The 11,770-nt window shown below is 48.2% G+C and overlaps 1 protein-coding gene and 1 long non-coding RNA gene across 5 annotated transcripts in view; one reads left to right on the top strand and one right to left on the bottom strand.

The window, feature by feature from the left end:
- Nucleotides 1-11,770, bottom strand: part of GCN1 (GCN1 activator of EIF2AK4) — a 66,658-nt gene that overhangs the window by 1,301 nt on the left and 53,587 nt on the right. Inside the window, exons 56-58 of one of the 2 annotated variants that reach the window (XM_032602651.1) lie at nucleotides 11,537-11,644; nucleotides 10,104-10,322; nucleotides 8,851-9,569 (exon numbers count right to left, since the gene is read on the bottom strand). In XM_032602651.1, coding sequence (XP_032458542.1) covers nucleotides 9,444-9,569; nucleotides 10,104-10,322; nucleotides 11,537-11,644 — 453 coding nt within the window. In that variant the 3' untranslated portion in view covers nucleotides 8,851-9,443. Of the gene's footprint in view, nucleotides 1-8,850; nucleotides 9,570-10,103; nucleotides 10,323-10,788; nucleotides 10,797-11,536; nucleotides 11,645-11,770 lie in introns of those variants that run through there. The other variant, XM_032602652.1, reaches the window with a different exon arrangement.
- LOC116738835 lies at nucleotides 56-4,830 on the top strand. 3 transcript variants are annotated; one of them, XR_004345380.1, is made up of 4 exons: nucleotides 56-770; nucleotides 1,001-1,087; nucleotides 1,411-1,463; nucleotides 4,415-4,830. It is a non-coding gene; the product is annotated as an uncharacterized LOC116738835 (long non-coding RNA). The 3 variants fall into 3 exon arrangements; XR_004345381.1 differs by having other exon boundaries at nucleotides 64-770; nucleotides 1,915-4,830; XR_004345382.1 differs by having other exon boundaries at nucleotides 64-795; nucleotides 4,415-4,680.

The following is an 11,770-nucleotide window of genomic DNA, read 5'->3' as shown; positions in this document are numbered from 1 at the left end:
CACCACCTCTGCGCAGCCGCGGTCGCGGCCAGCCGCGCCCTCTCCGCGCTCACGCACTGCGCATGCGCCCTGGAAGGGTCTCGCGGGCGCTGACCGGTCTTCCCTGCGTCCCGTCTGTGAACGTCGCCGCCGCCAGCCCTCCGCGGCCCCCTGCCCGGAAGTCTCGGAGAGCAGAGCTGCGGTCGAAACCTAACTGTAAGAAGCCGAGAGTGCCGGAGAAGCCCGGCCGTGGCCCGGGACGGACTCGCTTCTTCATCTTCAAGACTCGCAAGCGCTGCGGAGAGAGAAAGACTGGTAGGCAGTGACTAGCGGGGCGGCTCTTAGGCCGAGCTCCCGGTTTCTCGGGACTGGGGACTCGGACACTTCGCTCCCTTCTGTCTGGACGCTGCCTCCGGGGTGCTGGCACCGGGCCCTCCACCGTGTCCCGGGGCTGTGGACAGGACGCCTAGGCGGCTGGAGGCTGCGGAGTTTTACAGGACATGAGCCGGGACGTAGTGTGTTAGGAGTGTGGCCTTTGACGTCAGCGCTGGGGCGAAATCACATCCCAGCCCTGTGACCTCTTGAAGCCTGAGTTGCATCGTTGGTAAAGCTGGGTGGGTGGTTCCAGCGTCTCTTCCAGCTTGACGCAGAACTTGGGAGATGAATGACCCGGCGTTTAAGATGCACCCCTGGGATCGACAGCAGCAGCTCCCGCGGCTTCAGTTGCACACCATCTACAGATAATACTTCTTCAGATCGCGTAGGAAGACCTGGGCCGCAGAAGTTAAGCGGTATTCGGTTTATCATCAGCCCTAGGTTTTTTTTTTTTTTTTCCCGTTTTAGAGTAAGTTCCTACCTGCACTAAAAGTAGGACGCGCCTACCGCCATCCTCATTTGTAGAACTGCAGGGAAAAAAATTGTTACTTATAAGTTCTGTACAGCCCTGTCCCTTTCTAGTCAAGTACCTATTGGATATTTCTACTTGTTTTCTCAAACTTCTTTTTATCTTGACTTTATACAGAATACTGCTTGTGGAGTTTTTTTAAATGTACAGAAGCTTACCAAAAAGCACAAGTTACTGTTTTTCCCTCAGACCCACTCCTCACAGGTAACCCCTGTTATTAAGTTTCTTGGATACCTTAAAATGCTTAACAAATATTTTCTGAATGCATAAATGTCCTTAAATGAATTTTCTTTGCCTGTGCAATCACATGTGTATGTAAGTTGCCTTTTCTCTTTAACAACATACTTAAACCTTCTGTCATTTCACAGCTGCGGGGTACTGGCACTCCATCATATGGTGGTATTTAACCACTCTGCTGTTGATAGGCATTCATGTTTATAATTTCTTGTTATTATAAACAGTGTTGCAGGGAAGATCCTTGAACAGCACATGGAGTGTCTGACTCAAACTTTGAGTTGTTTTTCCAGGAGCTGAGAATCAGCCTGGTGATGACAAAAGAACATGGACTTGGGATCCAAAGGTACTAACTGGGAGGGGAGCTATTCATATGATCACTGAAAAAAATGCTTCTTGGTCTGGGAAAGGTTAGTGGGGTCGCCTTTGATCCAACAGTTTTAGGAAATATAAGGGAAGAAAGAAGCCTCAGAGTATTCCCCAGGCAAGCACATCCTCCCCTGACCAGCCAGTGAGGCAGGTCACTCTAGATCATCTTCTCAACCTGCTCTGGAATCAGAGAGACTTTGGTTCAGATGCTTTAGAATCCTGGCTCCATCTCTTAAAAGCTTCGAGATTTGGAAAAGTCACATCACAATGTCTCAGAGCCCCAGTTTCCTCAGAATAGTTGTAAAGATTAGAGATATGTTTGCAAATTACCCGGCTCATATAGGCATGTGATAAACAGTAACTAATGCTGTTAAACCAAGGTCATTTTCCACTGACTCATTCATGCTTTTGGCCATTTCCTGTTGCAGACTCAAGCACACATGCCCAAGGCAGCCTCCTGATATCAGGGCTGTAGGATACTTTGAAGAAGTAGAACAGAATTGGCCATTATGAAGACCAGACTCCTGACTTGCCTGCCTTCTGGAAAGCAATAGGCATTAATTCCTTCATTTATTCAAGTAGCCATTTAATGAGAACTCACTATTTATTATGTGCCACAGACTATAGGATAGAGCTTTTCCCATCCAGGAGCTTTCAATCTCATTAGAGATAAGACACACTCATGAGAAATAAAAGATACAAGACAATACAAGAGAGAAAATAGCTGTCAAGCAGCCTAGACTTCAGAGGAGAGCTATCACTTTCAGCTAGAATGATGGGGAAAGGATTTCATCATAAAGATTTCATGATGGAATTGGAATTTAGAGAGCTGTGAATGGCGGGTGTATTTAGATAGCTGCTGTCACAGCCGTAAGGATCATCTATTTTAGCTTTGAGGGAGAATCCCCTGCAGGCCAGGATGTGTGCCTGGCTCCCAAAAATGAAACTGTGAGCACATTTTCCTCTAGAAACATTGTTTTAAATTATCTAAACTACAATTCAATGACTGGAGCTATGTTATGGTAGCTAGATTATAAAGTCTATATTTAGAAATAGACATAAACTTTTGTGATCTGAGGTAAGTAGCAGTTATGTGCCACTGATGGGAAACTTTGTTCCACTGTTCTGAACAGCCAGCTTACAGATGAGCTTTGCAGTACCACCTGTTCATACATTAGAAACTACAATAGGGAAGCATTGAAAGTTCTTGAGCAGAGGAGCAATATCAAAATCTTTGGGGAAAGTTATCTGGTGCAAGCATGCAGGACGGATTTCAGCTGCAGAGCTTTAAAGGTTACTGCCGAAGCCCAGGTGTGAGGTAACAGCAGGAAGGGACAGATGCAAAAGATAGTATGCAAACGATATCTACCAAATTAGTGTTTTTTAAAAAATCACATAGGGAATTCCTTGGGGGTCCAGTGGTTAGGACTCTGCACTTCCACTGCAGGGGCCCGGGTTTGATCCCTGGTCAGGGAACTAAGATCCCACAAGCCACGTGGCACAGCCAAAAAAAAAAAAGATAAAAATCACAAAATTTACCTGACAACTGGATTCCTTTGCTAATTCAGTAAGTATTGTGTGCCTACTAGGTGCCAGGCACTGAGGATGTAACAGGAGCAAAACAAAGCCCCACCCTCGGGGAGCTTATGGTACAATTGGGGAAGATGAGTCAACGTACATTTGCGGGCTCACTGTGTGCCAGGCACTGATGGAGAAGCTGGAGATGTAGCAGTAAATAAAGCTTTAAAATCCCTGTTTCTGTGGAGCTTACATTCTGAGAATGCAAATATGTGTTAAAAGGAAAAACCAAGGAGTAAGGGGGACAGGAGTGTACACAGGTTTACAGAACAGAAAGTGATGCCGTGGAGGGGTGGGTATATACTGTTCATTCAATAAGTTTGGTTGTGAATGAAAAGAGAAATGGAGTGGCTGGTGAGAACAGTGGGGTGAATATTTTTCAGGATAGCGTAGGTAGACGATTGGCAGCCAGTGAACAGTAAGGACTGAGCAGTAAGGGTAGAAGGAAGATGGGTTAAGAGCACTTTAAAAAGCTCAACTGGCAAAGAGGAGTGTAAAGAAGTGTGGTGTCACAGGCTGAGGGTAAAGGAGAGGGACCCTCATGCCTGAGGTGCCTCAGGGTAGCAGTAGGAGAGATGAAGGCCAGTGTGGCGGAGGCCTGGAGGGAACCTGTGAAATCCACAATTCAGACTGGTCAGCAATGGATTCTAAAGTTGCTGAAATAGGTATCGAAGGAGGAAGCATATGCTGCAATCATGTAATGGGGGAATTCGGTGTAAACAAGAATTGAGAGGGCAGGTACGCTGAATGTCGGACTTCAAATGCGTGGGATGGGGCACCGTCCAACATGCTGGTCCAAGAGGGAAGGACTAAAGGGAACCATCTGGTCTCTCCCTTTGAATTGGCCCTTTACCCCCTCACCTGCATGCCTGAGGCCATATCAAGAGACTTGGCAATCGCTTTGCCCTGCGCTTCGGCAGCCCCCTCAAATCAAGTGACCATGAAGTTCCTTGACTGCAGGATGATCCTTGACCATCCTGATATCCACTGGGGACTAGCACATGGTAGGCACTTGGTTTCTGTTCAGTTAAAGTGAAGCCACACACCGAATTAAAGAGTTAGAAGGAACATCAGAAATAATCCAGTTTAAAAAAAAAATCTGGTTGAACTCTCTTGGAATTTGCTTTCTGTGAGGAGTGGGCCAAATCTGGGGTCTGTCACGTTATCAGGGTCAAACCCCCTCCTGCTAAACCCTTCAGTAGGATTTTTCTCCCATCTTCGAGATTACGGTTTTCAAAGTATGGGCTGGGGACACCAGGACTCCCTATGACCCTTTCAAAGGATCTGTGAAGTTGAAACATTTTCACAATACTGAGATGTCATTTGCCTTTTCCACTCATTCCTTACAAGTGTACAGTGGAGTTTTCCAGCGCCTGCATGATATGTGACATTGCAGCAGACTGAATGCAGAAGGAGACATGAGAATCCAGAAGTGAAGAGGCTTGCAAAAATGCAGAGCAATCCCACTCTCCTCATTAAAATGGCTTTTGGGAGATGCAAGAGGGAAGACATATGGGAACATATGTATATGTATAACTGATTCACTTTGTTATAAAGCAGAAACTGACACACCATTGTAAAGCAATTATACTCTAATAAAGATGTTAAAAAACAAAAGACCCAACACAGCCAAAATTAATTTAAAAAATTTTAAATATAAATAAATAAAATGGCTTGTTTTGAAAAAAATATCTGTTATGGTTATTTATGCTAATATGTAATGGATTTATTCTTTTTAAACGAATTAATAAAGCTTTTAAGGTTGACCAGTTTTGCTAAGATGGTAAGTATCAGTAGGCAAATTACATATAAGCCAGAGCTCTTTGGGTCCTCTATCATCTTTCACAGTGTGAAGGAGTCTTGAAGCAAAATGTTTGAGCAACTCTGGGTTAGATACTGCTGCACCCAGCTTCCCACCTCCCTTTTCCATGGGAACCTAAATGGTAAGAAAGATCTAACGTAGTTTATGACCAGGCTGCCATCTCAACCAGAGAGCTCAGAGCAGCATCACAAAGTGACCGGTGTTTCCATGCAGACACACTCAGGAGTCTCACCCAGAAATCCCACTGAGCTAATAATCCTTGGACCAGTTTTTCTAGTTTCCTAAGCTTTGTTAATATCAACACTACCCTTCCACCAGAGCGGCCTGCAGGGAACCCTCCTAGCAGCTCAGAACCACCCAGTGAAATAACTGAGCTCCACCTCTTCTGAAAGGTGAAACCTAGTCACTCCAGAGAGCCACACGCCAAGAACTTGACTGTTTCCTTTGTTAAATTCACCTTCCAAAAGTATTTTTATAGTATGGCCCTGGGACGTGGTGACCAGAGTTATCAAGAAATGTGGGTTTTTTCCAGTTCTGCAGCCAACTGGCCACACAACCTCAGAGATGCTCCTTTCCTTCCATACCTCAACTGTACTCATAAAACAGGGACAGGTTCCTGGCCTCTCCTGTCGGAAGCACTGCTCCAGCAATGACAGGGGAGTGCTTTCCAGCCCAGGCACAGTGAAGTCCCAACCATGTGCTTACACACCTCTTTTTCAGTGTTTTAGATATTCAAATGCAGTAATCACTCTGCAAGAAAAATCTGATTTTAAGTTAATAGCTTTTCAAACTTTAGGCTCAAAAAATTAACATCTGTAAATTCTGGGTCCAGCAATTGCCCCCTGGATAAGAGCACTGCACTTGCGACGCACCTTAAATGGTACTAGGTGCCCACTGTTCAGTCCATTTTTGTCAGTATACCTCACTTTACTCACATCATCCACATTTGCAGCACCGCCCGCGCGCCCAGCCATGTATGGAGGGCATTACCTCATTCACTCCAGACAAGCCTGTGGGGCTTGTCACTGTACAGATGAGGACATGGGCTCACAGAGGTTAGGGGACATGCTCTGGCTTAATATGTAGTGGTCAAGGTTTAAACCTGACTTCCAAGTCTGTGCAGCTCCACTAGGGCGCTCTGTACTAGACTTTTTTTTTTTTTTAACTTATTTTTGGCTGCGTTGGGTCTTCATTACTGCACGCTGTCTTTCTCTAGTTGGGGCAAGCAGGCTCTAGAGCGCAGGCTCAGTAGTTGTGGCGCACAGGGTTAGTTGCTCCGCATCATGGGGGATCTTCCCGGACCAGGGCTCGAACCCGTGTCCCCTGCACTGGCAGGCGGGTTCTTAACCACTGCGCCACCAGGGAAGTCCCTGTGCTAGACTTCTAAAGCAATAGCTGTGTTTCCTTAAAAATATTTTAGAACCTAGATCTTTAAGTTAGGCTGGCTCCTGTTTTTCTTATTGTTCTTATTTAAAAAGGCTTGTAGCAGTTAAAGACCAGTCTGCACAGAACTGTACTCAGAAGAAAAACATTCCCAACTGCCTGTCTTGTTTTGAGATCAGTTCTCAGTAAAATAACGTCCCCAAATCCCTGCCAATAAAATAGTGTTGACCCTGCAGGTCCCTTGCCCTTCTCCCAAGCCCTCCGGCATCACAGCAGTGGGACCAAGGGAACTCACCTTTGGTTCCTAGAAGGGACATGAACCATGTCACACTCCCCCACATTTTAAAATAGTCTTGACGCCCATGATTCCAGAGGCTCCTAGAGTTAAAGGGTTGAGAATGCTGTTTAGTTTTCCCTGGATTAGCTAAAGGCACACCATTTTGTCACTGCCTTTCAAACATATGGCAGAGAAAGACGGGAGTCCCCTCTCTAGAGGATCATGGAAGTCTTAGAAATGTCTTTTCTAAAAAAAAAAAAAAAAAAAAGAAATGTCTTTTCTAAAGACAGCAAGGGTCCCATACGTGGGGTGAGGTATGGCTCAGCCCACAGAGCTGCTGGGGGAGGCCTGGTGTGGCTCAGGTCCCGGGCCAGTCACCTGGAGCCGCCTCAGCACTTTACCTCATGTGCTGCAGGATGTGAGAGGCCTGCAGGCCCCGGCCTAAACAGTGGCCGGTGCTTGTGCCCAACTAGCCAGCTCAGTAGGAATAAGAGAAAGGCCATGTATGGCTCTGGGGACAGACCGCCACTTATTAGCCTTGTGACTTCTCTGTGCCTCAATTTCCTCCTCAGGAAAACAATAATAAGAGAAACTACTCCGTAGGTTGAGTGGGTTAAGTGAAAAAAATGCCAAATGTCATCTAATTACTATTAACCCCCAAAAGATAACTTTAAGACATATGGAGAGCTTCCACTCCAAATTCCTCATTATACAGATGAGAAAATTGGCCTAGAAATGTTGGGTGACTCGTCCAAGGCTAAACCAACCACCAGGGCAAATAGCTCTGGTCTCTGCAGCTAAGCTCCATTTCCTCCAGGATGTTCGTTCAGTCTGGGCAGCTGTTTTCAGGACTGCTATGACTCTGGCCTGACGGGGTGCCCTTTGCCTGCTCCACCATCATGGCTGTGACAGCCCTTCACAGCTCGTTTCCTGGGAGCTCACATCCTCCTTCCAGACTCAGGAAATACAATTCAGTATGTTCGGGGAGCCTCTGAGTCATCTCCGTCTGTAAATCAACCTTTATCCGTCTATCCTGAACAGAGAGATCTCATCCTCCTCCAGTTTCTGGAACTGGAACTGGTGTTTTTCCTTTGGATTTTGCTTACTGAGTGTCTTCCACCTCTAAGTACATCAGGCTCCCCTCCCAACTTCAGACTGGGGACTGAACACCAGAGGTAGACATAAGCCTCTAAGATTCTAGAGGAAACACTGAAGACCTACCTCAGGGGCTTAAAAGAGGTCTCCCAGCCCACGCCCCCTCACATGGGAACTTCATCTGCCTCCCCACAGCTAACTGGCAGAGGTGACTGCATATGCAGACGGCTTGCTGGACATATGCCCCAGGCAGCTGGGAGGATGCTGATGACCGTCTGAATCCCAGAAGCAGAGAACAGTTACCATGGCTACCAAGAGCTGTAACCATTGGCTGCCTTGGCTATGGGGATCAGCTCAGCTGACCTCTCAAGGTCCCTTCCAGCCCTGGGATTCTACATTTACAGTGAGCCTGATGAGACCGTGTCTGCTGCAAGAAAATAAGAAGTCCTGTGACATATACGGCTCAGGCATAGAAAGCAATTATCTCAGAGGTCACCTTGTCTTATTCATCAGAAGTGCTGAGTCACAAGGCTACTTTCTATCTCTGCTGCATCATTAATAAGCAAAGCCTTGCTTTTTTTGGTATAGCACTTCAGGCCCTTTATAAAGTGAGTCTGCGACCACCATGTTCAATTTTTCTTCCTTTTACAGCTCTGACCAGAAATTTTGATAGAAGTTTGTTCCATATCGTGACCAGGGAAACAGCCCAGAAACACTTGCGTCTCTGGGCCCGGTGGAGCGTGCTCCATCAGACAGGACGTTTGGATCACGAGCCTTCCAAGAACTAGGAGGAAGGAAGTCATTCATAAAGGAGGCAGATGCTGAACTGCAACTTTGGTTTCCTCTGGCAATTCTGATTACAGGAATGTGGTTTGTTCTTATTCCACAGAGGGGAAGAGTTTCTCTTTAAAACTTGACTCCCAGAAGCTCCCTACCGGTCTGAGTCAGGACAGAGCAGGGAGGTGGCTAATTCGACCCCTGTAACCTCCACAGCAGGTGAGAACACAGGCCTGGCTGCACCCCCCTTGATACCCAACCTCAGGACAGAGAAGTCTGTAGATATCTACAAGACTTCCAAGAGCAGGAGAGAGATGCCCAGAAATCAGACTGCTGCCTGTGCTTATGAAAACAGCTGCAAGTCTTGCCTTGTTCCTGATGCAGGAAGCTTCATGTTTAGTGGATGTTTGGAGATTTTTTAAAATCTGCTTATCAAGATTAAATCAAAGCCTTTATTAAACATCCCTCCTTCAAACCACCTGCATTTAAACCTATACCCCTCTCCTGACTTGCAAACTGCTAGGGCTATGTGTGTGTCATTGTCACCTGGAGGGTCAGATCCAGTTGGGCTACACAATGCTGAAAAGCCACACCAAGGCACACCACACTGGGCACACCTCCACGGTTCTGTGCCCCTCAGGATCTAGGCAAAGGTTGGCAGCACTGGCCCTGGGACCAGAGCTCAAGCACAGGAGACCAGGAAGCTGAAGTCTGAGCCTCCTTGTTCCAGACCTACATGCAGAGCGGACAAGCAGTTCTTGGTTACCACTGGGTGAGGCTCACCAATGTGCTTTTCCTTCTCGTCTCCAAAGAAAAGGGTGAGAGATGGAGGAGGCAATTTTCAGTTGTGTGTGGGTTTGATTTAAGGCTTTGGCTGTGGTCTGCTGATAATATTAAAATACTTTCTGGGAACGCCATCTCCTAAGCTCCCCGTCAGAACAAATGTATTTCCAAAAATGAAAACATTGAACAAAGAGGTGGAGCTGAAATGCTGATGCAGAGCCCAGTGGACAGGCCCAGGTCTGTCAGGTCAGGATGGTGTCGTCCACCTGCTCCGTGGAGTCGGCCTGGCTGGCCAGCTTCTTCAGAGACCTTCGGTTGCATTCATTCAGCACCTCCAAGCTGGCCACGTCCAGGATCTTGCAGAGGGACTAGGGGGAAGATGGAAACAAGGAGACGAAGTCAGAAAATATGGCTTCAGATTTCTCCAATCAAAGACAAAAATGAATGTTAACCCAGGACTAGAACCACTGAGGTGGAATCTGGCAAAATAAGGGAATCAGATGGATCCAGGGAAAGCCAAGACAACCACTCATCACGCCTTTCACGTGGTGAGGTATTGTTCAGTGCTTTAAAGGTTGCTCAGCGGGCAGGGGACTGAGTGACAGGACTCTGGGCCTCAACGGGCAGCACTGTGGGATCTGTTGTGGCTGTTGTGGCTGTGTGCCACGTGAAAGTCTATTTGAAGAAGGGGCTCTGCTGCTGAAAGACGTCTGAACACCTCAGGAGTAGAGGAATGTGTTTTTAGGCACCAGACCTGTCACTCGACTACAATCTGCCTGTCAACACTCATGCATACGGACGGGGTGGCAGTGAAGAGTGATGCTTAAACACTTCATGCAGAAGGCCTGCAAGGCCAGTGCCCACAGACGCCCAGGGGAGGCACGCCAGTCCCAGATTCCCACCTGAAACACCTCTTCTCCCTGCCTCATCTTGAGGAGGTTGACGATTGCCTGGTCGCTGTAGGCCCTGACGACGGTGTTTTTATCCTTGGTGTTGTCAAGAAGAGCCTTCAGGATGGGCTTGATGGCCTGGGGGTCCAGGGCAGGCAGTGGGTCCCTGTTTGCCCACCAGATCATCTTCTCAGCCACCAGCCTGATGTCACTGGATGAGTTCTGCAAACACTATGAAGAGGAGCGCAAGGCTTTCAGCCAGGCACATCCAGTCTGTTTTTCAAAGCAGCCCAGACTCTGCCCTGACACTCTCTTCATCATGGAAACTGACCCCACTGCTCCCCTCCGATGCCATCCCCACTGTGGGAGGGTAATAACCAGGTGTGATTCGGACCCTATTCTCTTCCACCTCATCTCATGCCAGTCTCTCCTGTGCTCACCACTCTCGGCCCACGTGGGCGTTCAGCTTCTGCAAACACACCATGCTGCTTCCTGCCTCGGGCCTCTGCACTGGCTGGTCCCACTGCCTGGGACGTGCTTGGCCCAGATCCTCGTTTGGTTGGTTCCTTCTCATTCTTCAGGGCTCAGCTGAAGCGTCAGCCTTTAGAGGTCTCCCCGACAGCCCCATCTAAATCAGAGCCTTCCCACAGGCTTTTTGTGTACCTCCACCTCCAGAGATCCTGTCTGCCCTGTTCACCTCTACACCTTCAGGGTCTAGCCCGGCTGGGCACACAGCAGGTCATCAGTAATAAACGCTGATAAAAGCTGCACGCAGGGTGATGCCATCATACAGGCTCAATCTAATCGGGGCCCTGTAAACTCTCCACTGTGGGTGCCTGCAGGGTGGTGCAGTAAGCCTTGGGAACCTCACTACTCAGAGCGAGGTCAGCGCACCAGCAGCACTGACATTGCCTGGGAGCTGGTTACAAAGGCAGGGTCTCAGGCTCGGCCGCATCTCTTAGCATGCAGACTCTGGTTCTGTCTTGTGTGCACACAACCGTTTGAGAAGTGTGCTCTATTACACAGGGGCTGGGGCCTCACCGTCAGGCTCCCCAGCTTTCCTCCTTGGGTCTCACAGCCGCCACAACAGCCACCACGACAGCCATACTAGTAAGTGTCATGCCTGCTAAAGGCAGGCAGGGAAGAGGAGGTTTATTAAGATTTGAACCCAGGTCTGCCCCAAAGTTTGCAAAATTGGTGTGCCTAGAAAGAATGCCTAAAATGGAGGTTCTTAGCGTGATTTGGGGTCATAGGTCTATTTGACATCCTGACAAAAAGTTGGGCACTCCTTCAGAGAAAAGCTCACACACGACTCTTTTGCATTCCAGTCCTATGGGCTCAGAGATGCCGCAGGCTATCCATGGAGAGCTCCTAGAATACAGAGGACACACCTCTAGTGTTTTTTGGTCACGGGTCCTTCTCACAAGCCTGGCTGCCCTGCTCACCTTAATGAACAGGCTGGAGAGTTTGGCTGGCAGCTGTCCTCCTCCTGTCTCGATGTGATGCTTCATCAGGAAGCCCATGCCCCGGACTCCACTCACAGCAATGGGGATCTGTGGAGAGAGGAGAGAGCTAGACGGGGTGGCCTCCGGCTCCGTCCTCGGGGCAGCAGGGCCAGGCACCAGCCCTTCCCCAGGACTTTCCAGGGACCCTGCCTCTTCCCCACCAGTCCCCACCCC

Source organism: Phocoena sinus, chromosome 14, assembly GCF_008692025.1.
Source record: "Phocoena sinus isolate mPhoSin1 chromosome 14, mPhoSin1.pri, whole genome shotgun sequence".
Classification (NCBI taxonomy): domain Eukaryota; kingdom Metazoa; phylum Chordata; class Mammalia; order Artiodactyla; family Phocoenidae; genus Phocoena; species Phocoena sinus.
Note: the sequence above shows the minus strand (reverse complement) of the source record. Positions and strands in the feature narration are given on the sequence as shown.